The following is a 25,956-nucleotide window of genomic DNA, read 5'->3' as shown; positions in this document are numbered from 1 at the left end:
CCATTTTCTCAAACAGAGATTTGTACCTCTCACAACTGTTTGTCCCAACCAGAGAAGGGACTGTCTAAAAAAAGTAACAGAAAAATCATGGAAATTTGCTTTTTATTTTGCAGTACTGATTCTGACATATCAATGATTATACTGCTTGTTACATAAAACTGCAGTTGTTCTGTAATAAGTACATGCTGATTCTTAGAAGTGTTTGGAAGGACCTTTTTCACAAAATTCTTATGTACTAAGCAACATCACATCTTTAAATAGTGATCAGATATTAAAATATATTTACAGCAGACTTCAAAAGTTACAGAAATCAGATAAGCTACACACAGTCCCCACAGCCTCAATGTGATCAGAGAATGGAAACGTGGTCCAAGTAGTCTGTGTTCTTATCATCTTTGAAACTGACTAAGTTCAACCGTGGGTGATTTTAAAGCACCTATAATACATTCAAAAATGGTGTCGTTGGTTTATCTGTCAATTCTCTACAAGCTCTTGCAAATACATATACTTCCTAATCCAAGATACTTACCTGCTATAAACTTCTGGCTTCATTTCACATTCTGATATATCACTGGTACATGTGGACAGGTAGGCATCATTTCTGTGTGTTTGTGGCACAGACAATACAATAGTGTACATGATTAGGTCCCTTAGCTGACAAAACTGGGAAGCTGCCACATCATAGTATAGGCACAACTGTTGTGGCATGACCAAAGATGTTGGGTCTGATCTGTGGGTGATCAATTATATTAGGTAAGCTATTGGTGCAATATTCACTGACATATATTTGTTATTCTCACTTGTGCTATCTTATTAAAAGTAGAGGATCGAAACTCTTACATCATACGACATGCTGCATGTAATATTAGAAACTACAGTACAAAGTCCATCTACAGAAAATTATGTTGGGCTTCTTAATGAGGTGTGCCAGTCAGTGTAGAAAATGAAATAATACTGATGTAGTAACAAATGGTATGACCCGCCAGGTTAGCAGAGAGTGCTAATGCGCTGCTTCCTGGGCTCAGGTAGGCGCAACAGCCCCAAGTCGAATCTGCCCAACGGATTAATGATGAGGGCTGGAGTGCCAGCAAGCCTGGATGTGGTTTTTAGGAGGTTTTCCACATCCCACTAGGTGTAAACCAGACTGGTCCCCACGACCCACTTCAGTTAAGACTCGCAGACATTTGAAACGTGTTTGCACTCTTTCATGATTTACACTAGATGCAGACAGCTGGGGTACACTGATTCTGTCCTGGGGGGAGGAAGGGGGGGGGGCGTTTACGGGGTGGCGGCAGGAAGAGCCTCCGGCCAAATCAGATAGTCACCATTCCAACCCTGTGAAAGGTGCGGGACAAGGTGCAAGCAATACTAAGTAACAAATGGTACATTAGAACCAGTTACAAATTTTATATACCATAGTCAGTACAGTTATTTCAACAATATATTGTAGTACCGATGTTGGAATCTACAGGTGTTGTCCGAGGGAGGAGGACCTACTTTAGATTGCCTGTATGAGGAATCTAAATTACTGTAAAAGTCAATGCAGAAAGGAAGTATTAGCTACTGTTTTGTGGAAGATAGCCTCATTTACAGCTTATATTTGAAAGTCTTATAGTACCATCTGATTCATAGCTCTTACATGATGTCATGTTACATGTACAAATGTAACATTCATTGTCATATTAATACCTCTAAAAATATGCCGGGCATGGGCATGGGGCATATTAGTCACACTAAAAACTAAAATCTCCATTGGTAAATTATTAACAGGAGGATCATATTTTCCTCAAAACTGTAGCTACTACTTCCATTTCGCATAAAGTTGTAGTGTGATTTAGGTGGTCCATACAGGCAATCCAAAGTAGGGCCCTTCTTCACATAACACTTGCAGGTTCCAAAGGCATGGTGTAATCCAACTGTGGTTTTCCAGTTTCATTATAACACTGCATGGTGAAAAAAGATTCACCTACTGTGTGTGTGTGTGTGTGTGTGTGTGTGTGTGTGTGTGTGTGTGTGTGTGTTTGAGGGAGCGAGAGATATTTATTTTAGTACATCAGTATTATTTTATTTCCTAAACTTACTGGCACACCTCATTAAAAGGCCTCTGTGGTTGGACTGTACCACAATTTCTAATATTACACGTGACATAATATCTGATGTGAGAGTTTCAATCCTTTACTTCCAACAAGATAGCATGTGAGAGAATAACAAGCTTATGTCAGTGAATATTCCACCAGTTCCTTACTTAATGTTATTGACCATCCACAGATAAGATTGTAAACATCTTCAGTCATACCATAACAGTTGTGCCTATACTGACATAGGAAGTTTGTTTTTGTCAGCTAAAGGACATTATCACATACATTGTTGTATTGCCTTTGTGCCACATACGCACCAAAATAAGAAGCATACCTGTTCACATGTATTAACAATGTATTGGAGTGTGAAAAGAAGCTGGAAGCGTAAGATATGTAAATAACTTGGGTTATGAAGTGTATGTATGTGCAAGATCTTGTCAACAATTGACGTATAAACCAATGTCACCATTTCTGAACGTGTTATGGGTGCTTGAACATGACCCAAGGATAATAAAAAGAATACAGTCTACTTGGGCCATGTTTTCATGCTCAAAACACTGGACTGAGTTTACCCTCTTCAAAACAACAAACTGTGGAGCTCTGATTGTGTGCCTCTTCCTGTTGGTGTGGCCAGCAATGCAACATAACCAAAAAAAGGTTCATGCAGACATAAGATCAGCTGTGCAAGATGGCTTTAGTGCTTTTGAAAGTGAAACCTGCATTGCCAGTTTGTCAAAGGTTAAGTTTTGGTCCTGTGTGAAATCCACCAATGGATCAAATTTATCATTTGTAGATAGCAACTGCACAAAAATGGAAGATGGGAAAATTCTAGAGTTATAAACAGTTACTCAGATCACATGTTCTCCACATTCATTTCCGTGCACACATTGACATATATGCATGTGACATGTGTAAGCAGGAGCGTTTGTGGAATGGAAAACTAAGTCAGGAGGAGGGGGCGAGGGTCCAGTGGACATTATGAAACAACTATTAGATAATACCTGTAGCCTCTCTTAAAGTAGTTGATCACAGACCTGTGGAACAATGAAAAACCTGTGATTACACACTGAATATTTATATCACTAACCTCAGTTTGTTGATTAATTATGGATCGTGTTTTCCACGTATGACTTTCTTGGAAATGAATATGTTGTCAATGACTGTATATCCTCTAACACACAGTAAACAACTATTTTTCGATATCTGAAGGAGCATAAGAAAATTATCATTTCCATAATTTTAAGGGGCTCCGGACAAGTTGATAGCTTAATTTCCATTTTTTTTTCTCTGGTCATGGCCTACAGAATTTACCATTCGCAATAATAAATAAAACACACATTGTCTCCTTAGTTCTGGTTTATTCATTCGTTTCAACAAAACATTGTGCGAGTAACCATGTATACGAGGGGCATTTGAAAAGTCCGTGCATAAATAAAAGCTACTTATGTGTTTGGGGTAAACCTTTGTTTTTCAAAATAGTCTCCTTTTAGACTTATGCACTTCATCCAATGTGATTCTAATTTGTTGATCCCTTCCGAATAATAGGAATTATCAAAGTCTGCAAAACAGCTATTAGTTCCTGCAATCACCTCGTCGTTTCAATAAAATCATTGTCCTGCCAGCTATTTCTTCAAATTGGGGAACAAATAGTAGTCAGAGGGAGCCAAGTCTGGAGAATAGGGGGGATGTGAAATGAGTTGGAATCCTATTTCCATTAATTTTGTGACCACAACTGCTGAGGTGTGTGAAGGTGCATTGTCGTGATAAAAAGGACTTTTTTGTGGTCCAATCTCCAGCATTTTTCTTGCAGCTCAGTTTTCAAATGGTCCAATAACGATGAATAATATGCACCTGTAATAGTTTACCTTTTCCAGATAGTCGAATCCCAAAAGACAGTCGCCATAACCTTTCCGGCCGAAGGAATGGTCTTCGCCTTTTTTGGTGCAGATTCTCCCTTGGTAACCCATTGTTTAGATTGTTGTTTGAGCTCAGGAGTATAGTAATGTATCCATGTTTCATCCACAGTGACGAAACGACGCTTAGTCCTGCGGATTCTTCCTGAACGGCTGCAAATCATCCTTGCAATGCTTCACACAATTCAGTTTTTGGTCAACCGCAAGCAGTCGCTGAACCCATCTTCTGGATAGCTTTCTCATGTCCAAATATTTATGCAAAATAATATGTACCCATTCATTTGAGATGCCCACAGCACTAGCAATCTCACGCACCTTAACTCTTCTGTCATCCGTCACCATATCATGGATTTTATCAATGATTTCTGGAATTGTAACCTCCACAGGGCATCCAGAATGTTCAGCATCACTTGTGCCCATATGGCCACTCCGAAAATTTTGAAACCACTTATAAACTGTTCTAATCAAAGGTGCAGAGTCACCGCAGTGTTTATCAAGCTTCTCTTTAGTCTCCTGAGGTGTTTTGCCTTTCATAAAGTAATGTTTAATCACCACACGAAATTTTTTTGTCCATTTTTTGACAATCACTCCACTTCCTTGATTCACACGAATGTCAAACACAAAGAAATGGGCCAATATGGCTGAAAAGATACTACTAACTGAACATGACCTTGATACAGGCCAGTGGTGCCATCTCTTGGACTTTGCACGGACTTTTCAGATGCCCCTCGTATGTAATAGTTCTCAGATTGAAATTTTATTTTTGAATCCCCCACCTCTGAGAGCAATTATTTAGGAGGTAGTGATTCAGTAGCTTTCAAAACACTTGAGGAAGAGAAGCTATGTGGGGAAAATGTAACGATCACCAAGCAGGAGTGAAAAAAAGCAAATGGGTATGAGGCTATGAGGACTGAAAACTGCATATAAGGGAAAGAAATTGGAAGATGGCTGACGATTAGATGGTAAGAATAGACATGGAAAAAACCTGTCGTGGAAAGAATTCAAAACTATTATGGTATAGCAGTAGCATAGAAGATATTAGAAAAGCTGTGTGGGCAGTTTTGTTCCACCCTTCAAGAGACAATAAACCCAGTCATAGGCCTTCCAGAAAGTGATTCTATTTACAAACCAGCTATTTCTTTTGCAAGTAGAAATCTTGAAAGAAACTTCCAAGGATTTGTCAGATGTAAGTCCACTGACGAAAATCACTCCCAAAATCCTAATGAGTCCATGAACAGTGTAATCTGGGAGAGAATTCCCGAGAGTGTTGGTGGCAATCAGTATACTGCATTTTGGTGTCTTGGATGCAGTGACAACATTCAGTGAAGGAAATGTTGCAAGATATGAAGTACTGAAAAGGCTGCTAGAAACCTTTGGTCATTTTGCAGTAAAACAAATGTTAAATTTAGATAAAGAAAGGCTTTTTGTGTCTGAGAACTGTTTGAGACTTTGAAACAATGGCAAGACAGGCAGGAAAAAGGATATTGCGAGATGAAATGGAAGTGGATGCAGACAACCCAATGTATGGAGCTGGGAGGCATTGACAACTTTAATGGCTGTTTTCTGTAAGTTGTATTTTTCAAGAAAAAAGTGTACTTTCTCAGTTTCTATTAACCAGAATTTGTTCAAAATTATGGGGTATACTCATTGGAGTATTGTGCATATTTTAACACGGGGGTTTTCGTATTTTGTAAATCTCAAAGAAGTTAGCCTTATGCACATCGAAAAGTGTAGAAAGTTTGTCTACTTTTCACAAATATAATTATCTTAAAAATAATCAATACTTTCAGAAATACCTCTGTCAGTGGCTAGAAATGTGCAACCCAAGGCATATTTTCTTCAAATTTTTATTCCCAATAATTGCTGAAAAAAGGTACCTTTTATATGAATAAATATTACATTGTTTAAGATAGGGATTTTCCAATCTGCCCAAAACTCTTTAAATGAAGTAAAATCGTATCAGCCATATTATGTCTTATGTAACTATGTAAAGTTTGTGATTGCTATTTGTCCTGTGGTTAATGCTTTCTCACAAAGGCCACACTGTGTGTGCAATAGAATCAACATTCATTGATGCTGAAGAAATGTAATACTTGCCAAGAAATAACTCCTGTTCCTCTATACCTGCAATAGCTGAAATGAATATTGTTTTAATGTACGGCCTTTTTTTTTCCAGAAAAGTGCTCAGAAGGAATTAATGAATTTAGCTAGCGATTTGTCTCATAGCTGGCACAATATTGAGGAAGCAGCGGAAAAAGCTAGAAGGAAACGCTCACAGCTAGACATAGAATCCAAGGAAGCACCAAATCGTCTCACAGAACTATTGAACAAATTGAGAAGAGCTTCAGCAGAGGAACTTAAAGCTGTAAGTATCTCCTTCTCCTCTTCCATGCAGATAAGCAGATCTTGTATAGCTTTCACGTTGCATGATGCATATGTAGTTACACCATCATTTCTGTATATTTGATGTGGGAGAAAAGTAATGAGACTGATTTTTATGTACCATAGTTTTTATTTTTTCAGTCAATAATATTGCCCAAGGGAACTCCCTTGGGCAACTATACACTGGTAGTCATTGTTCCCACTCTGGGTTGCAGTGCTCTTGGTCACATTCTTCTGAATGTTCCTGAATCCCAAAATGATGTCATTTTAAGACATTTTTTCAATTTTGGGGGAAAAATCAAAAGGACTCAGTTCAGGTGAATAGGAGGCCACAGAACAACATGAAAGCCTTTTGAAGTCAAAAATTCCAGGATGGAAGTGGCCGCATGGCATGGGGCGATGTCACGAACAGCATCCACTTGTGTGCAATGTCCAGTCTCAGTTAATAATTCTCTCTTTCCTGAGCCTTTCAACATTAGCTTTGTAAAACATTTGGTTGACAGTTTGTCCTGGAGGAACAAATTCTTTATGCACGATAGCCCTACTGTCAAAAAAGCAAATTTGCTTTGTTTTGATCTTTGATTTGCTTATTTGAGCTTTTTTTGGTCAAGTAGATGTCTGTGTGCCGCTCCTTACTTTTCCACTTTTTCTCAGGATCCCACTCATAAATCCATGTGATGACTCGACTAAACCATTAGTGTGCCAAAGTTTGATGTACAGTGAAAGTGCTTAACAGGTCACCCATCATCCTTATTGTTAAACTTCAGTCTGATATCACAAGAGGATGCACACTGAAGTGTTTTTCTTGGTGTTTTAGGGTTTCATGTAGCTGCTGGCTCGCACCTTGTACTTGAAACCGAGTCAGAACACTTCACAAGATCTGTTACCCGACGTAACATCTGAAGTATTTACCTTTTCCTTTTAATCCAGTGCTACAGTTGATTCTCTTGAAGTAGGGGTTCTGCTAATCAGTGCCTCTGAAATCCTGTGGAAAGGCTTGACTTCTTAACATTCTGAAGTTACTGGAGCAAAAGAAGAAAACTTACTCGTATCATAAAAAGCACGTCCTCTAGTTTGACATATTTTTCCTTGAGTAGTTGTACAGCTCATTAGTGTGATTCATGAATTAGAGAAGAACACAACTTTCATAAGACATATGCCTTGAAGGCTCAATATGACAGTCCAGATTGCAGTATATTTCAACTGTTGCAAAACCATCCTCTCTCTCATGTTCATTTTTGGAGAGTGTGGTTGCTCTTTGACAGTCAAGCCACCACCGCAAAACGTAAAATGTGCCACCCACAGCGGGTGAAGCAATTTGTCACCACTTCTTGCCGTTTCCTTGTATTCCACACTGCCTGCTTAATGTCTGCAAACATGAAAGCACCCATGCACAGTATATGTTCTGCGGCTTACTTGCTACTACTTAATATTATTCTGTCATGTTCATCTTTCCTTGCACCACATGACGAGTGTTATACAGGCGCCCACTAGAACTGATAGACTCAATTGAGTGCGTACACATACAGGGGGGCGCACGCGCGTGCAGACGCACACAGTTTGTTGTCTGGGTTACTTCCCATCAAGTGGACTCTCGCAACATTCAAAAGTCTCTCCGCAGTGCCGTATAATTGTTAACCAGTTATTTTCAACAAGATGGTGTAACTTCACATACAGCTCGCGTTTCAATGTCACTGCTTGCTGATGTTTTTGGTGATCGCATTATGTAACAGGGACTTTGGCCTCCACGATCGCCTGACCTAACACCACCTGACCCCCTTTTTTTGGGGGGGGGGGGGGGGGGGGGGGTAGCAAAAGCAACTGTCCAAAATCCATCGATGAATGGAAAACTGCAATATCTAGTTTCACTGCTTCTGTTACAGAAGAAATGTTACAGCTTGTGTTTGGAAACATAAGACGAAATCTATCTTTGGCTGTAGATTAAACTATTGTTTCTTCAATAAACTGGTTCTGAGTATAGTGGCATCAACATAACATGGTTTTACACCCAGAACTGTTTTATTGAAGATGACAAAGGCTGTGAAAGCCTATGCTCTCGTAGGCAGTTGTACTGTTATATATATTGTAGTATTGGAATAAATCCCCCCCATGAACCATGGACCTTGCCGTTAGTGGGGAGGCTGGCATGCCTCAACAATACAGATAGCCATACCGTAGGTGCAACCACAACAGAGGGGTATCTGTTGAGAGGCCAGACAAACATGTGGTTCCTGAAGGTTTTGGTACTGCGAACGGTTGAAAGCAATGGGAAACTACAGCCGTAATTTTTCTCGAGGGCATGCAGCTTTACTGTATGATTAAATGATGATGGCGTCCTCTTGGGTAAAATATTCCGGAGGTAAAATAGTCCCCCATTCGGATCTCTGGGCGGGGACTACTCAAGAGGACTCAGGAGAAAGAAAACTGGCATTCTACGGATCGGAGCGTGGAATGTCAGATCCCTTAATCGGGCAGGCAGGTTAGAAAATTTAAAAAGGGAAATGGATAGGTTAAAGTTAGATATAGTGGGAATTAGTGAAATTTGGTGGCAGAAGGAACAAGACTTTTGGTCAGGTGGATACAGAGTTATAAATACAAACTCAAATAGGGGTAATGCAGGAGTAGGTTTAATAATGGATAAAAAAATGAGTGTGCGAGTAAGCTACTTCCAACAGCATAGTGAACACATTATTGTGGCCAAGATAGACACGAAGCCCATGCCTACTACAGTAGTACAAGTTTATATGCCAACTAGCTCTGCAGATGATGAGAAATTGATGAAATGTATGATGAGATAAAAGAAGTTATTCAGGTAGTGACTGGAGACGAAAATTTAATAGTCATGGGTGACTGGAATTCTACAGTAGGAAAAGGAAGATCAGTTTGGATTCCGAAGAAGTAATGGAACACATGAGGCAATACTGACCCCTATGACTTATCTTAGAAGCTAGATTAAGAAAAGGCAAACCCATGTACCTAGCATTTGTAGACTTAGAGAAAGCTTTTGGCAATGTTGACTGGAATACTCTCTTTCAAATTCTGAAGGTGGCAGGGGTAAAATACAGGGAGCGAAAGGCTATTTACAATTTGTACAGAAACCAGATGGCAGTTATAAGAGTCGAGGGGCATCGAAGGGAAGCAGTGGTTGGGAAGGGAGTGAGACAGGGTTGTAGCCTATCCCCAATGTTATTCAATCTGTATATTGAGCAAGCAATAAAGGAAACAAAAGAAAAATTCAGAGTAGGAATTAAAATCCATGGAGAAGAAATAAAAACTTTGAGGGTTGCCGATGACATTGTAATTCTGACAGAGACAGCAACAGACAAGGAAGAGCAGTTGAACGGAATGGACAGTGTCTTGAAAGGAGGATATAAGATGAACATCAACAAAAGCAAAACGAGGATAATGGAATGTAGTCGAATTAAGTCGGATGATGCTGAGGGAATTAGATTAGGAAATGAGACACTTAAAGTAGTAAAGGAGGTTTGCTATTTGGGGAGCAAAATAACTGATGATGGTCGAAGTAGAGAGGATATAAAATGTAGACTGGCAATGGTAAGGAAAGCGTTCCTGAAGAAGAGAAATTTGTTAACATCGAGTATAGATTTCAAGTATCAGGAAGTCGTTTCTGAAAGTATTTGTATGGAATGTGGCTATGTATGGAAGTGAAACATGGATGATAAATGGTTCGGACAAGAATAGAATAGCAGCTTTCGAAATGTGGTGCTACAGAAGAATGCTGAAGATTAGATGGGTAGATCACATAACTAATGAGAAGGTATTGAATAGGATTGGGGAGAAGAGGAGTTTGTGGCACAACTTGACTAGAAGAAGGGATCGCTTGGTAGGACATGTTCTGAGGCATCAAGGCAATTTAGTATTGGAGGGCAGCATGGGTGGTAAAAATAGTAGAGGGAGACCAAGAGATGAATACACTAAACAGATTCGGAAGGATGTAGGTTGCAGTAGGTACTGGGAGATGAAGAAGCTTGCACAGGATAGAGTAGAATGGAGAGCTGCGTAAGACCAGTCTCAGGACTGAAGACAACAAGAAGATATGTGCATGCAGTGGGGAAGGGTAAAAAAATTAGATGTTTGGGTAGCACATGGCCCAAGCCAAAATCACAAAAATGAGTGGGTGGCCATATATGCATCTCCGCTTGCGTCATCAATTAGCTCATGAACAACACCGACCATTTGTATCTTGTGTTGTTGTTGTTGTTGTTGTTGTTGTTGTTGTTGTTGAGAAATGATGTCTTTATGCTAACTTAAGGAAAACACAGCATCTACTCACTGTACAAGATGTGCATGCATCCACAAAAGATAATGTTATGCATCTGGTAGAACAATGACGGTATGGTGTACTACAAATTGCTTCCCTAAGGTGTAATCATTACTGCTGACATTTACTGTCAACAACTGAAATGTCTGGCAAATGCAATCCAAGAACAATGACCAGGAAGATAGCGTGATGTGATGCTACTCCACAGTAATGTCCTCCTGCATTCTGCAGGACTGAAAAGTAGTACTGCAGCTGGGTTGGAAAGTCACTCTGCACCCACCTTATTCACCTGATCTTGTGACCTCAGATTTCCACATTCTCTGCTCTATCAAACAGCCTTCAAGGTACTCCCTTTCCAGATGAAAACGCCGTCTGAGCATGGCTCGACTAGTTCTTCACCTGATAGCCACATGATTCCTACAGTTGAATTGAAAAGTTACCCTGGCATTGGCAGACTGTTGTAAATATTGAAGAAGAATACGTCAGTGATGACTAAATCCTTGTTATGTGTATCTGTTGTGTTTAATAAGCTTAGGCACAAATGCTATGAACTTACGCAGCAACCTAATAGTATGGAGGTTAGTGCTTAATGAAGAAGAGATTGTAGAAAGTCAAGCAATGGAAAATCCAGGTTGGAATGCAACAGTATTATGAAAAGGATAGTTGCTTCTCACCATATACCGGAGATGCTGAGTTGCAGATAGGCACAAACATAGGTTGTATTTGTGTGTGGAGAAGAGGGAGGGGGAGCATATTTTTGATAAATATCTTGTTGGCTGAAAGCTGATTTTCTGGCAGTTTTTTTCTTGCGCCTTTCTGCAACTCGGCACCTGTGCTATATGATGAGAAGCAGCTGCCCTTTCCATAATATTGTTAGATTTTAGAAAGTGTTGCAGGTGTCACTAAGTGGAAGGAACACCTTGGCATTTTATTAGAAGCTGGAAATTTAATTAAGATATGAGGATGGTTTGAAAAGTTTTCAGAATGGAATAGAAAAAAAGTACTTACATCACTGAAACTTTTTTCATTTTTCAATGTAGTCTCCTTGTAGACTAATGCACTTGGTCCAACAATGTTACAGTGCCTTGATCCCATCTCGAAAATGAGTTTCCTCCAGACTTGCAAAATAATTGCTAATTCCAGCTATCAATTCTTCATTTGAAGTGAATCTGCGTCCACCAAGAAAAATTGTTAGTTTTGGGAAGAGATGGAAGTCTGTCAGAGCCATATCAGGTTAATAAAGTAGGTGTGACAACAATTTATATCTTAGTGCGTGTAATTTTGCCATGCCGCCGGCACGTGTGGGGGCACATGTCAAGAGTCGCAGCACCCATCTTGCAGATAATTTTTTCATTTCTAATTCCTCAGTTTAAATGCAATATACCTTTTCAGATGATATCTGGCAAGTGTGAGCAATTTCACGCACTTTCAGTGGGCGAACCTCCACAACCATTTTGTGCACTTATGCAATGATTTCTGGAGTAGTGACACGTCTTGGCCGGCCACTGTGCTAATCATCTAAGATCTCTCGACCAAATGTAAATTCGTTTACCCACTTGGCAACAGTTGTATATGAAGGAGCATTGTCCCCCAGTGTATTCTGGAAATCGGCATGAATGTCCTTTGCTTTCATACATTTCTTTACAAAGTACTTAATCACTGCTCGAATCTTGAACTTTCATTTTTTATTTTATTTTATTTTTTTTTTTTTTTTTTTTTCTCCCATCTTTGCAAATCACTACGTGGGAACAACAGAGCCACTTCACAGCCACAGCTCTCTTCCAAGAGCATGACACCTGTTTACAGACAACAGTCCAATGAATATCACGTGAAACACTCATTGTGCTGGTGCTGACCTCTTGTGGTGATTCCGAGAACTTTTCAAACCACCCTCATACACCAAAGAAAGGAAGGAGTGCCTTACTTGTTGTTGGTAGACTAAGCTACATGAAGACATGCAAAAATTTGTTCAATAAAAATATTAGAATGGAGGAGGGATTATGCGCTTACGTTATGATACAATGGTTAAATTGTGTTGAAATTATTTCAGTAATGTATGAGATCATGGAAGTAAGTGCAGTCAGCTGGTTATCACCATTCCCTACATCTACATCTATACTCACAAAGCAAAGTCAGGTGTGGGTGGATGGTACGTTATGTATCATGTCTCAACCCCACCCTCTTCCCCATTCCATTCGCAAATGATTCGTGGGAAGAAAGATTGCTGATAAGCTTTCATGTGAGGTCAGGGGTCTCTCTAATTTTACCTCCATGGTCTTTTCGCGAAATACAGGGTGTACATAAAGTCAAAGAATACTTTCAATTATCGACTGCGGCAGTCGCTTCCCGTATTCTCTCCCAGAGCTCTGCTAAATCACGTGGTGGAGGCAGTACATACACTAGATCTTTAATGTGTCCCCACAGTAAAAAGTCACATGGAGTGAGATCTGGTGATCGGGAAGGCCCTTTCACGAAACAGCTGTCCCCTTTTGTAGCAAGGACGATCTATCGATGCAGCAGCTCCGTGTTCAGGTACCGACTAACTTCATGATGAAAACGGGGTGGAGCTCCATCCTGCTGAAAGATGAACGGAGAGTCTGATTGCATTTGAGGCATCAGCCATTGCCCCAACATGTCCAAGTAGGAATATCCAGTGACAGTGCTCTCGGCAAAGAACAATGTGGCCTGTACAGTTTTTGATGCGACACAGCACAAAGAACATTTACCTTTGGGAATCACGCTCAAATTCAATGCATTCATGTGGATGCTTTGAACCCCATATTCAACAATTATGCCTGTTCACTTTTTCCCATTAGTGTGAAAAGTGGCTTCATCGCTAAAAATTAAGTGATCAGCAATGCCATCCCCATCCTCATTCAATTGTTGCAACTGTAAACAAAACTTGTCTTTGTCGTCATTGAGCTTCTGGACTAGCTCCAATTTGAATGGTTTCATAGACAGCTTCTGTCACAGGACTTTCCACACTGTCATAGGAGCGATTTAGAGTTCACGGGATGCATGATTGACAGATTCCTTTGGACTCTTTACAGATGTCTCTCATACATGCTCCACATTCACTTCACTCACACTGGGACATCTGCCTCTCTGTCGGGCACAAGCAACCCGTCGTAACAAATTTGTTGTGCCAGTGGTAAATGGCCTTCCTTGTTGGTGGCTTCTTGCCATACTTGGTTCTAAACAATCGTTGAACAGCTGTAGCACACTTGTTTTTCTCGAATTCCAACACACAGAAAGCTTGCTCTGCACCTGAACGCGCTACATTTGTGACTAGCACTGATTATCAGCAACTTACCAAACTACGCTGTGGCGGCATACATGAAAAAAAAACTTTCAGGGTTTCTCTTCAAAATGACATGTATAATATCTGTCCAATGTTTGGTTCTTGTGCAATAAATAATTGAAAGTGTTCCCGGACTATATGTACACTCTGTATATGTTGTAGGAAGCAATATACTAGTAACTCTTCTAGGAATCATAATTAATTGAAACCCTCAGCTCCCGACAGGTGTTGTTGATATACGTCGATGGGGACAGCTGAAAATGTGTTCCCCGACCGGGACTTGAACCCAGGATCTCCTGCTTACTTGGCAGACGCTCTATCTGTCTGAGCCACCGAGGGTACAGACGAATAGTGCGACTGCAGGGACTTATCCCTTGCACGCTTCCCGTGAGACCCACATTCCCAACTGTCCACCGTCTATATACGTAATGTACCTAATAGATATTTGCCCTTTCGCTCATTAGTCTCGCACACGAAGTTGTTGGTTCCCATAAGAGTTCAGGCAACCTGTGCGCATTCGCACAGACGAAGGTCAATGGCTGGGTAGCCTGTAACTATATATATGAAGATAGTAATTGTTCTCGAAAGAACAGATACCATTGATCACCGTGCAGCTTCTCTAGAATAAATGATAATTAATTGAAACCCTTATCTGCCGACAGGTGTTGTTGATATACCTCGATGGGGACAGCTGAAAATGTGTGTCTGCCACGTAAGCAGGAGATCCCGGGTTCGAGTCCCGGTCGGGGCACACATTTCCAGCTGTCCCCATCGAGGTATACCAACAACACCTGTAGGCAGCTGAAGGTTTCAATTATCATTCATTCTAGAGAAGCTGCACAGTCATCAATGGTATCTGTTCTCTCGAGTACAATTACTATCTTCATATATATATTCTAGGAATGTATGCTCTTGGAAGCTTTGACAGTAAAGTGCACAGTGGTGCAGAATGCTTCTCTTGCAGCGTCGCTCTGGGATTGGCTGAGCATCATCTTCACTCTCTTACTAAATGAACCTTTAACGAAATGTGCTGTTCTGCTTTGTATGCCCTTATTCTTGTGTCTTTGCTATCTGATACAGAAACCAGCCTGATGAGGTTCATAAAGTATTGGTTGAACAAGGGTTTTGTAAGCTGCCTGCATTGTGGGTTGCCTCCACCTCCTCAGGATCTTCCAATGAGTCTGTTTGGTGTCAGCCTCAGCAATAAGTTTCATGTGTTCATTCTACTTTAAAGTGCTCCATACATACATTCCTAGATGTTTTATGGGAGTGATTGCATCCAGTGAGTGTTCTGCAGTTGTTCAGCCACATAGCAGTGGGTCTTCCTGCCTATTTATTTGCAATCCATTAAATTTGTTTTACGTTGAGGGTCACCTGCCAGTCCCTGCACCAAGCATTGATCATTTGCAGATTGTGTTGGATTTAGATTAAATTTCCTAGTGTTGCAACATCTCTGTACACAACAGTATTTTCCATGAAAATCTTCAAGGTACTTTCAACATTTGGACATTTATTTATTGTACATCTGTAGGTTTCTCCCTATTGAAAATGACATGTTGTTTTCTGTTACCTAGAAAATCTTCAGTCCAATCACTCAGCTTGTCCAATATTCCATATGCTCCTGTTTTGTTGTCAAAGGTATGAAATTGTGTCGAACGCATTCCGGAAGCTGAGAAAATGTTTTTTTCCCCTTTAAGATTCATTTTTGTAAGTTCGTTTCTGTAGGTGTAAATTATTTTATTGAGGTTGGATTCCTCTGGGAACCATGTTCTCAACTACCACGGTATTAGTACTGTAAACAAGAAAAATGGCAGCCTCAGTTGTAAGAGATTTGAAATCATTTATTACAGCAAATTGATTTCAGTCACTGCATGGCCATTTTCAGTACAAAAATAAGTATTGAAGACTCGTGTAATTAAAGCACATACTAACAACTTCAACATGGCCGTCCGCAGCTCGTGGTCTAGTGGCTAGCGTTGCTGCCTCTGGATCACAGAGTCCCGGGTTCGATTCCCGGCTGGGTCGGGCATTTTATCTGCCCAGGGACTGGGTGTTTGTGTTGCGCCATCATTTCATCATCATCATTATTTGTGACCGTGGCTAAAATTTGACTGTGTAAAGATTGGGACACTGTACGGGCACTGATGATCGTGCGGTTAAGCAGCCCACAAACCAGTCATCATCATCCTCATTCAACGTGACCAGAAACAGAAGAAATATTTGTTCACTGGCTGCTATGTTTGTGTGTTGAGGTCATGTTGAAGTTATAATATGTGCTTTTATTGCACAAATTTTAAAACTAATATTTGCACTGAAGAGGGTCCTGTAGTGAATGAAATAGATTTTCTGTAATAAATGATTTCATCTCTCTTAGAATCGAGGCTGCCATTTTTTAAAATTTTTTTTGTGTACAGGAGCTATTATTATTATTATTATTATTATTATTATTATTATTATTATTTGAGGTGTTAATGACAGAACTGCAATATCCAAACTGTGCCTCCAATCTTTCTTTGATTGCAGTTGCATGAAACCATGGTATCACTGATGAACAGAGATTCTACTTTACAAGAGTCATTGGACTTTGGTATAGCATATAATGACTTGTTCTATATACTGGATCTTGTGGCGCAAAAGAGGATGGCAAGACATGTGACACTAAGTTTACCTGAAATGTCTACCCTCGCAGGTAAGAAATGGTAACTTGGAAAAACATTGCAAATAATGATTGGTCTTTCAATTTATGTGCCAGAACTTTGTAAGAACTGTGTTCACGATGGTCTGGCTGAATTAATTTCTGCAAAATGCTGCATTTTTAATAAAATAGAACAAAGTGACACCTGTAAAATCATTAGGATGATGAAACTTTGATGTGGCTTATGAAACAAAAATAATTTTCAGACGATCCTCGTTTAGAGCATCTCATTGGCATGCACTCGGATGAAACACGTGAATCTGAAAGTTCCAACAAATTCTCAAATACCTGTGAGTGGAATGAACATATGGATGCTTTACTGTCTAATAATGATCAACTGGTTCAATCATTAAGAGACCTCATTGCTGTATGGTAAGTTCCAGCAAATGTATGTTTCTATATTTAAATTGATGTCCAGTGTATAATCTTGATTTAAATAATTGAAATAACAAAATTCATATCTTCGTGGACTGACTGGCTGCTATGCTACAGAATACAAAAACTGTAACATACATATTTAGAAGTATTTATTGCAGTGTCATGGTGTAATGTCAGTTTGAAACAGCAAGCTGTGAGGAAGGGACCTCCAGGAGTACGTACATCCTATTTGTTCTACACAAGTATCACACGTTATTACTCTTGCGTTTTGTTTTGGAAGTTTTGATTCGAATTCCTCTGTTCACCAGTTTGTTGTTTTCATTTCTATGAGAGGTATATGTGGCATCTTGTGTGCTCTCACTGTTCAACTCATTTACTTGTGATTGGAATATATTCTTACAACATGACTCGTATTCTACAACCAATGTATAATATGACAGTTTCCAAGACTACAGGAAGAGAACACACACATAATCATTAAACCGCCCAGTAGAGCTCCGATGCTGCTTACGGTTGCCACACCAGAGAAGGTTTGGGACGTTTACCATTTGTAATTTTGGTTCAGGGCTCCCTAAATGGGTTAGACTGTGTCTGCTTTCCTAACTACTGATACAAAGACCTAACTGCAAGATGAGATCTACAGGTAGCACATTTCTCAACACTTTATTGCAGTAGACTGTGCGGAAAATGTTTCAAAGAGATCTTTTGCAGTGTACGGTAACTCTGTTGCAATCTTAAAGGTTTTGCAGTTTTTGATCCTGAATTACACATTTAACGCTCATTGCATGTATTCAATCTGTATGTGTGATAAAATAGTGGTGTTACTTTTTATCACATGTCCTGTGCTGTGTTTGGCTGACAGAAGCAAACTGTGCCGAATTTGAATCGCAATATATGCGAAGATAATGTGCCTTATTTTGTTATTTTTTTTGTACTTGTGCTTTTGTATAATGAAATGTGCAGATTGGTATCCCACATTAAAGATCTGTCCAAAACACATTATTTCCAGTATCATTTGTTAAAATAGTCTCAGGAAAAGTGGCATAGGTAGCAAGCTATTACCATACAGGTATATTGCTCTGTTGGAATTACGTGTACCCTTACCTGGATCTGCACTGTTTATAGTTCTCTGTTGTTATTCAGGTATGGTCTGGATGCACTAACTTACCTCACTTTCACCCTGAACCCATATTCCAAATATTTGTCTGATACACAGCACATTCTATTCATATTTTGCTATTCTGACTCACAATATGTACACTTATTTGTAAGAAAATAAAATTCTCAAGAACTCTGGTACAATACACTCAGAAGAAGAAACTTGCTAATAATGCATTTGAATCTCCCAAATGCTGTCAATGAGTGAGGAAATTCTCAGCAAGTAGCAACTAAAGGTAACAGGACATGTTTCACAGGCATCTTTTATGAAGCTCTGGTTAGATGGTCCTACTTGCGTGAACATGTGCTAGTGCTTTCCGAGACATTTACAAACTTTGCATTCCTTCTCTACAGCAGATAGAATTCCCAATTGATATTGTCATTCTACTAAATTTATTCCAAACTATTGTGGCATGGTTGTGCAGCAGCCTTATAATGTGATTAATATTAAAAAACAGTCCTGGCCCACGTGTTTGTTCTCAGTGGTTTTTAAACCATCTTGTAAGGTTTGCTTCCTGTTAGGTTACCATTTAACCTAATGATTCCATAACTCTCTCACTCTCTCTCTCTCTCTCTTTTTTTCTTTCTTTCTTCCTTTCTTTCCAGCTCCTTGCTGGTGACATCTTCTACAGGGTTGAGAAAAACCTGGGTATTTAGGAAAAACTCGGAGGATAAAATTTTTTTTGCCATTTTTTCATATTGGTAATGAAGCATCTAAATTTAAAGTCCCATGATTAAGTTATTCAGAAGTCTAACCCATTCTAACTTCTGCAGGAAAGATAATTTACATGTAAAAGTTAGTTTTATTCATTACCAGCTTAGCATCTGCCGCTTCACTCACTCAGGCTGTGTGCTCTGCACAGATTTTTTAAAACTGAATTTTTATGTTCACAAATTGCACTAACTTCTAAACTTTTCATGCTAATTAAGGCCATAGAAGCATGGTCTTTCCCAAATGTACTTCTTACCAAAAAGTGATTCTTTTAGCTGGAGTCAAAGATGGGCATTAATCATGCCTTTTGCATTCTTGTGGAGACATTTACATATAAACGTTCATCCCTAAAACACATTTCTTATATGTAACTGATAAGTGAAATACCAATTTTCAGATTTTTAACTTTAAAATGTTTTTTTAATACAAGAAAATATTTTCTTACACACTTTTATCTCTCGTTTCATCCCCTAAGGAGTTGAATTTCCAAAAACAGTGTAACAGCTATTTTTTTTTTTATTTCTAACTGAGAAGCCAAATTGCAGTTTTGAGATTTAGCTTTAAAATATGTTCATAATGAAATATTTGCGTAAAAAAATCTCATTCTCTGTTTCGCCACATTAGCATTGTAATTTCCAAAAACACTGTAACACAGATTTTGTTAAAAAAAATGTCTATAACCAAGAAGACAAATACCAATTTTCATAGCTGTAGCTTCAAAGAAACTTCAGGAGTTCTTTAGAGCTATCTTCGAAATCGACTTAATAGCTAATATTTTCAAAAAGCTTTCCTTCTATTATGCGTGGGATTTCAAAAATCGCTTCCTAAACAATGCCTTCAGTATAAGATCAACAGTCTCTCCAGATTTAAAGATCCTGTCTTTGGCAGTTTGGTTTGGGTGTGATGAGTCATTCACAACATTGCGTTTTATATGTATGATAGACAGATTGTAATTTAGAGAGAAACCTTCAAATCATTTGGATAAAGATGTATAAGTAATAGCCAGATTCCTTACAGTTTGATGCAGGATACAAATTCATCTGTGCAAAATAGCTCAGTCAGAGCAAATTTTCAAAGGATAGAAAACCCAGGATGGAACATGGACAATATGAAAGGAGATAGTGCTACTCACCACACACAACAGGCATTGAGTGGCTGGCAACAGATGATTGCTGGGAGGACTGTTGCCAGCTTTCCATGGGAACTACTGGTGGAAACTATAGTATGATTAAAATTATGTGTTAGTTGACACTTCTGGCTTTGTATCTGCTTTCCTGAAATCGGAGTGCTCAATGTCACACACATTCACTGTTGCCAAACTGCAACAGCAATTGGTTCACTTCCAAGTGCTTGTCTGGCTTTCTTTCCTGATGATGTTTTCAGATCCCGAATCCTGAGTCTGACCCTCTTATTTTGTATTTCAGTATACCTGATACACAAGGCGCAATTCAGCGTTACGTATACAGTTTTTATAATCCTAGAGACGAGCTTATGTTAGACAAGCTTCGCGTGACATTGCATGAAGCAGAATTTCTGAAGACTGCACTTAATCTATTTGCACTTGTTTTTCTTCCTATCATTCGCTTTTCATTGAAATCTGCTTGTGCTGTCTATAACCTGCAACTGAGTGCCAAACAGGACTGCTCATCAGTTGGTAATACGGCAGCTGGTGTAGGCAGTGAGAGGATGGTTTCAGATAATCAGTCAGAGAGAGAACTTACAATTTGCTTTTAGCACTGAAACTGGAGTTTTTCGGTCTTAGAGTTTGCTTGTAGAGGTTAACTCTAATAGCCGTGAAAAAAGTGATTGTGACTTTACTTCTGCTGTAGATTGTTGACTGCCACTTTGTTGGCTACATTGCAAATCACTGGGTTTTGTTTAGTTTAGGACACAAGTTTAAATTCAGGGCTGTACAATGATCCTTCTGGTGCAATTAGGTCATGTGTCACTTAAAATCAGCTGTGGACAGATCATCTCCTATTGCTGTCTTATCTCGTGCCAACCGCTTCAGACATTGCCCTACGTTACACAATAACAGCATTCGAGAAGCGAGCCCGCTGTGTTTCTGTGCCGCCTGTATCAGAGCGGTAGCCGGCAACCGATGTGGCAAAACTGTAGCAGCAAGTGACAGACGTCAACTATTGAGTAATTGTGATCGGAGCATAATCGTCTGTAGAGCACTGACAACACGGAGGTACTGTGTACATGCGGAAAGCAGGTGCACCAAGTCAGTTGTCACTGTCAGCGATCTCCTCGCGTGACTCCACTGTAGTTGATTACTGTGAAATTTGGTTGATTTTCCTCACCGAACATGAATGTGTATCCATCTTAAGTGGTTATGTATTTGTACTTGTTCTTCATTATAGGAATTAGATAGTGTTTAGACTTAATGGACATGTTAATCTACTGACTGTCTGTTTGAAAAAGTAGATGAATTTTATCAGTTTATTTAATATGTGATTCCCTTTCTAGTGAACTGACTATCCAATAAAAAATTCATGTACATGTGAGTTAATGCCTAATCTTATTTGTCCTTATTGTTACATGTGTAGCTGGATATCAGTGTCATAAGTCTCTTTCTGCCAGTGATGTCCTGTGAATCTGTGCTTGTAGTTCTTTGCTGATTGTATCACTTACATCCACTGTTTGTTGCTGTGGGTAATCAACACAAAAAGCACTTTATTTCTATTTTTAGGTGGCAACAACCATTTGAGACAGGTGTTCCAGAAGATATGGTTGTAAATGGAAAGAACATATTGCAGCATACAGCACACTGGGATCGTGTAACAGCTTTCTTGGAAAGAAAGCAAATGAAGGAATAAGTTGTGGGGAAATCATATTTGAAAATTAGGATTTACAAATTTATTTATAGATAACTTTTGTTAAGTATTAAAACAATATGAAGTTATGTTGCTCTGTTAACTTGCAAGAACCTGGTTGAGTTATAGCTTTTTATACATTTATCTGTGCAATATGTAAATTAAAATAAACTACTTTCTTCATATACTACTACATAGTAATGGTCTTTGCAATACACCGATGCACAACTGTGATTTCATATATGTAAGTATCTGAGTATGTGGCATTGCCTGTGTATGCACCCCCCCCCCCCCCCCCCCCCCCCACACACACACACACAACCGACCCATTATGCTCCCACCCCTCTCCGTCCATCTGTCGCCTCCACCCTGTCCTTTTCTGCCCCCTCCCTTCCCTCTGTGGTACATTCAGCAGCAAATGTGAATACTGTCTGCTAAATGTGTTGGTAATAGAGTCAGCAGCAAAGTGGTAATTCAATTTAAACATCGTGCCTGATGTGACATTTTACTGCATGAACTGCAAAACTGCAAAATGTAGTATGTGATAACTTTTTTCGTCTCATAATTTTGTGAGGGCTGCAAGTCAGAAAAAATTGAGTAACGGTTTGAAATTAAGTATAAAGTTTGTCGCAAGTCACTAAGTACTCGCGTTGGCAAATACTGGATAGCAAGCATAGTAGCTACATATTATGCAAACAAATAGCTTGGAAGTATGGATTAAACACATCGAAGATTGTATAAGCACTGTATTCGTTTCTTTCAATTTTATCAAGTAGCACAAATTGATTAACACAAGCATTTTCACAAAAATGATAAAGTTCAAAAGCGAAAGGGTAAATACTTTCCCCTAATTCACGTAAGATTCTTAGTCGGTAAGTATCTTGTACTGTAAAACTTTGTAAATAAGGCTTGTCCTTCCTCAGGATTTGAGCTATCTTGTTATCAAGTTTTATGAAATCTGTTCAGCTATTTAGTTATAATAAATTTAAACGTCATGCATGATGTGACCGTTTTTCCATCTCAATGTGTATGGCATTTTACTCCTGAACTGTAATAGGTAGGTGGTTCTTACCCACACAGCAATTGTTGCCTGACAGTAAGGGATGTGTGTACCAAATTTAGTTGAAACTGATCCAGTGGTTTAGGAGATGAGGAATATACGTATGTGTATACATAAGTTTTTGTAATATGGATGGATTATTTGAAGTTTAAAACTTTAGAGGTTGTAACTTTTCCCCGTCAATAAATTGATAGGCTCAGCAGAACAAAACTTTGAAACTCTCTGTAACGGTTTCACTAAAATTTTGGATGGTGTAAGAGCTGAAGTGCTAAACCACTTGATTTCCACAACTGTATTAAAGAGAATTTCAAATAACCATTGTTGTTTTTCTGACTACTGTGTAATATGAAAAAATCAGTATCCTGATACATTTTTAATTGTAATGTGAAAATAATTGGTTCAAAATGGTTCAAATGGCTCTGAGCACTATGGGACTTAACAAAATAATTGAGAGACTTTCTAATGTAATGAAACAACTGTTTATCCTAAACATGAATACAACATGATTTTGCCAATGTGGCCCCTCTGTCTGTAACAAGTAAGTATACTCACCATTTTTCAGAATTTGTAATATTAATATGGAAGTTACATAATTTATCTGTTTGAAAATAACAGTTAAAATAAAATTTTTTGTGTCATCTCATTCTCACTGTAGGCACATACCGTGGGAAGCAAGGAGGGGATATTGTTTGGTGGCCGGTATCCTCTTCTGTAATACAAACTGTCCACAAGTATTAGTTGGGTTCTTTACTCAAAAGAATAGAAAATTACTCAACTCAAGATAGTCCAGGTGTTGTGGTACAAGCTCTCCACAATAGTCCACATTAGTTTCGCTGCTGGTGACGTAAAAGTCCGCTATATACACTGCTCTGGTCACTAGGTAGAGGCTGAGCTAAAGTCAGTTCGGTTTCCAGAAAGGCATTTTCAGCGGAAAACTCTATATATACTTTCACTAACGAAATATTAAATGCTCTGAGTAACTGGAAGTCACCCGTTTGGATTTTTTGTGATCTCTCAAAGGCTTTTGACTGTGTAAATCATGAATACTTCCAGATAAGCTCAAGTACTGTGGTATGAATGGGACAGCGCTCAAATAGTTTAAATCGTACCTAACTGGAAGAGTGCAGAAAGTTGAAATAAGCAGTTCACATAATATGCAAAAAACTGGTGATTTCTCAAACTGGGGAACAATCAAGAATGGGGTGCCGCAAGGTTCGGTCTTGGGTCCTCTGCAATTCTTAATATATATTAATGACTTTCCATTCTATATTCATGAAGATGCGGAGCTGATACTTTTTGCCGATGGTACAAGTACAGGGTGGTCCAAAAGTCCGGAAACACCCTGATAAAATCCAAGTGGAGTAGCAAAGAAGGAAACAGAGTCCCTACACACGAGGAACGGGAAGGGGGAAACTTCATAGGTTATGCCACCAATATGGCGGCTATCTTGAAAGCTGCCATCTTTGATTCAACTCCAAAATTTCAAATGGGAATGTGGTCATGTGATATACCAAACAGATAGAGAATTTTACCAGAAAAACAATGCAGTTGTTATTTTAAACATAGCTTTATTCATTCTCGGGTTATAACCAATTACTTGCGGCAGCAGTGGGACGCTCGGCAGCGTGAGTATTACGTACTGAGAAGTCATAAAATGGAGTCTGAAACAGTGCAAAGTGACTGTCCCATATGTTACATGTGTTTAACTGTTAGGCATAATTTACTCGTGCTAACGTTTTAATCATTGTTTCCTTATTTACAGGTTACAACATGTCCTTAACACATTAAGAACGCATTGAAATCATCTTGATATCAGGAGAAAGAAGCACACAGGTCATTGCTGAGGATTTCAACAGTCGTCACCCAACCAGACAGCCCGTCACTCACAGAGCAGTTCCCAAGCTTTTGGCCAAATTTCGAGCAACAGGTTCTGTCACAGATAAACCTAAGGCTGGAAGACCAAAATCTGCCACCCATGAAGCAACAACAGTGAGCGTGTTGGCATCATTTAGCAAGAGTCCGCAACAGAGTACTCGTCGCCTGTCACAAGAATGTCGGGTTAGCCGTACCTCCATACTGCGAATTTTAACGCAGCACAAATGGCACCTGTACAGAATTCAGCTGCTCCAACACCTGAACGAGGATGACCCAGACCGTCGGGTACAGTTCGCAGAATGGGTGACACAGCAGGGCAGATAAACCCACGTTTCCCCTATCAGGTGAAGTTCATAAATGGTTCAAATGGCTCTGAGCACTATGGGATCTTACGTCATCAGTCCCCTAGAACTGAGAACTACTTAAACCTAACTAACCTAAGGACATCACACACATCCATGCCCGAGGCAGGATTCGAACCTGCGACCGTAGCAGTCCCGCGGTTCCAGACTGCAACGCCTAGAACCGCAAGACCACCGCGGCCGGCGGTGGTGAAGTAAACAAGCAGAATCACAGATACTGGTCCCACACAAATTCGCACTAGATTGATGCTTCCAAAAACGGTCGACTCAAAAAGTGATGGTCTGGTGTAGGGTACCAAAGTCGTTGGACCTTCTTTTATTGATGGTACGTTAACATCCAACGATTATCTGAAGTTATTGGTTGAAGAAGTGTTTCCCTCGTTGTTAATGGAGGACGAGACATTTCCGGAATTCTTCCAGCATGATGGAGCCCCACCGCATTATGGGCACAATGTGCGAGCATACCTGGATATGCTGTTCGCCCAAAAGTGGATGGTCGTAGGGGTGCTGTGGAGTGGCCACCACGTTCACCAGATTTGACTCCTTTGGATTTTTATCTTTGAGATCATGTCAAAGTACTGGTTTATTCTGTGAAAATACGGGATTTGCATCATCTAAAGCAGCGCGTTGTTGATGCATGTGGTCAAATTCAGCCAGATATGTTTGTCAAAGTTCATCAGGACTGGGTTCAGAGGATAGCATTAACAATCCAACATAATGGACAACATATCGAGCCATTCCTATGACTGTTGGTGGTCTCTCAGGACTATGTAGCATCGGCGTAATGTCTCTTCGGCACATAACACACACGCTGCCAAGCTTCCCACAGCAGCCACATGTAACGGGCTATAACCCGAGAATGAATAGAGCTATGTTTAAAATAACAACGGCATTGCTTTTCTGGTGAAATTCTCTATCTGTTTGATATGTCACATGACCAC

At 39.5% G+C, this 25,956-nt stretch overlaps 1 protein-coding gene across 2 annotated transcripts in view; it reads left to right on the top strand.

Annotated features, from left to right (window-relative positions):
* LOC126428166 (myosin-2 heavy chain, non muscle-like) overlaps nucleotides 1-21,908 on the top strand; it is a 68,961-nt gene extending 47,053 nt beyond the window's left edge. For both annotated transcript variants that reach the window (XM_050090077.1, XM_050090076.1), the window contains 4 exons: nucleotides 6,168-6,356; nucleotides 16,480-16,645; nucleotides 16,858-17,023; nucleotides 21,595-21,908. In XM_050090077.1, coding sequence (XP_049946034.1) covers nucleotides 6,168-6,356; nucleotides 16,480-16,645; nucleotides 16,858-17,023; nucleotides 21,595-21,721 — 648 coding nt within the window. In that variant the 3' untranslated portion in view covers nucleotides 21,722-21,908. The remainder of the gene's footprint in view (nucleotides 1-6,167; nucleotides 6,357-16,479; nucleotides 16,646-16,857; nucleotides 17,024-21,594) is intronic.
* The last annotated feature ends 4,048 nt before the right edge of the window (nucleotides 21,909-25,956 follow it).

Source organism: Schistocerca serialis, chromosome 12 (assembly GCF_023864345.2).
Source record: "Schistocerca serialis cubense isolate TAMUIC-IGC-003099 chromosome 12, iqSchSeri2.2, whole genome shotgun sequence".
Lineage (NCBI taxonomy): Eukaryota > Metazoa > Arthropoda > Insecta > Orthoptera > Acrididae > Schistocerca > Schistocerca serialis.
This window is presented reverse-complemented; position numbering and strand designations above follow the sequence as displayed.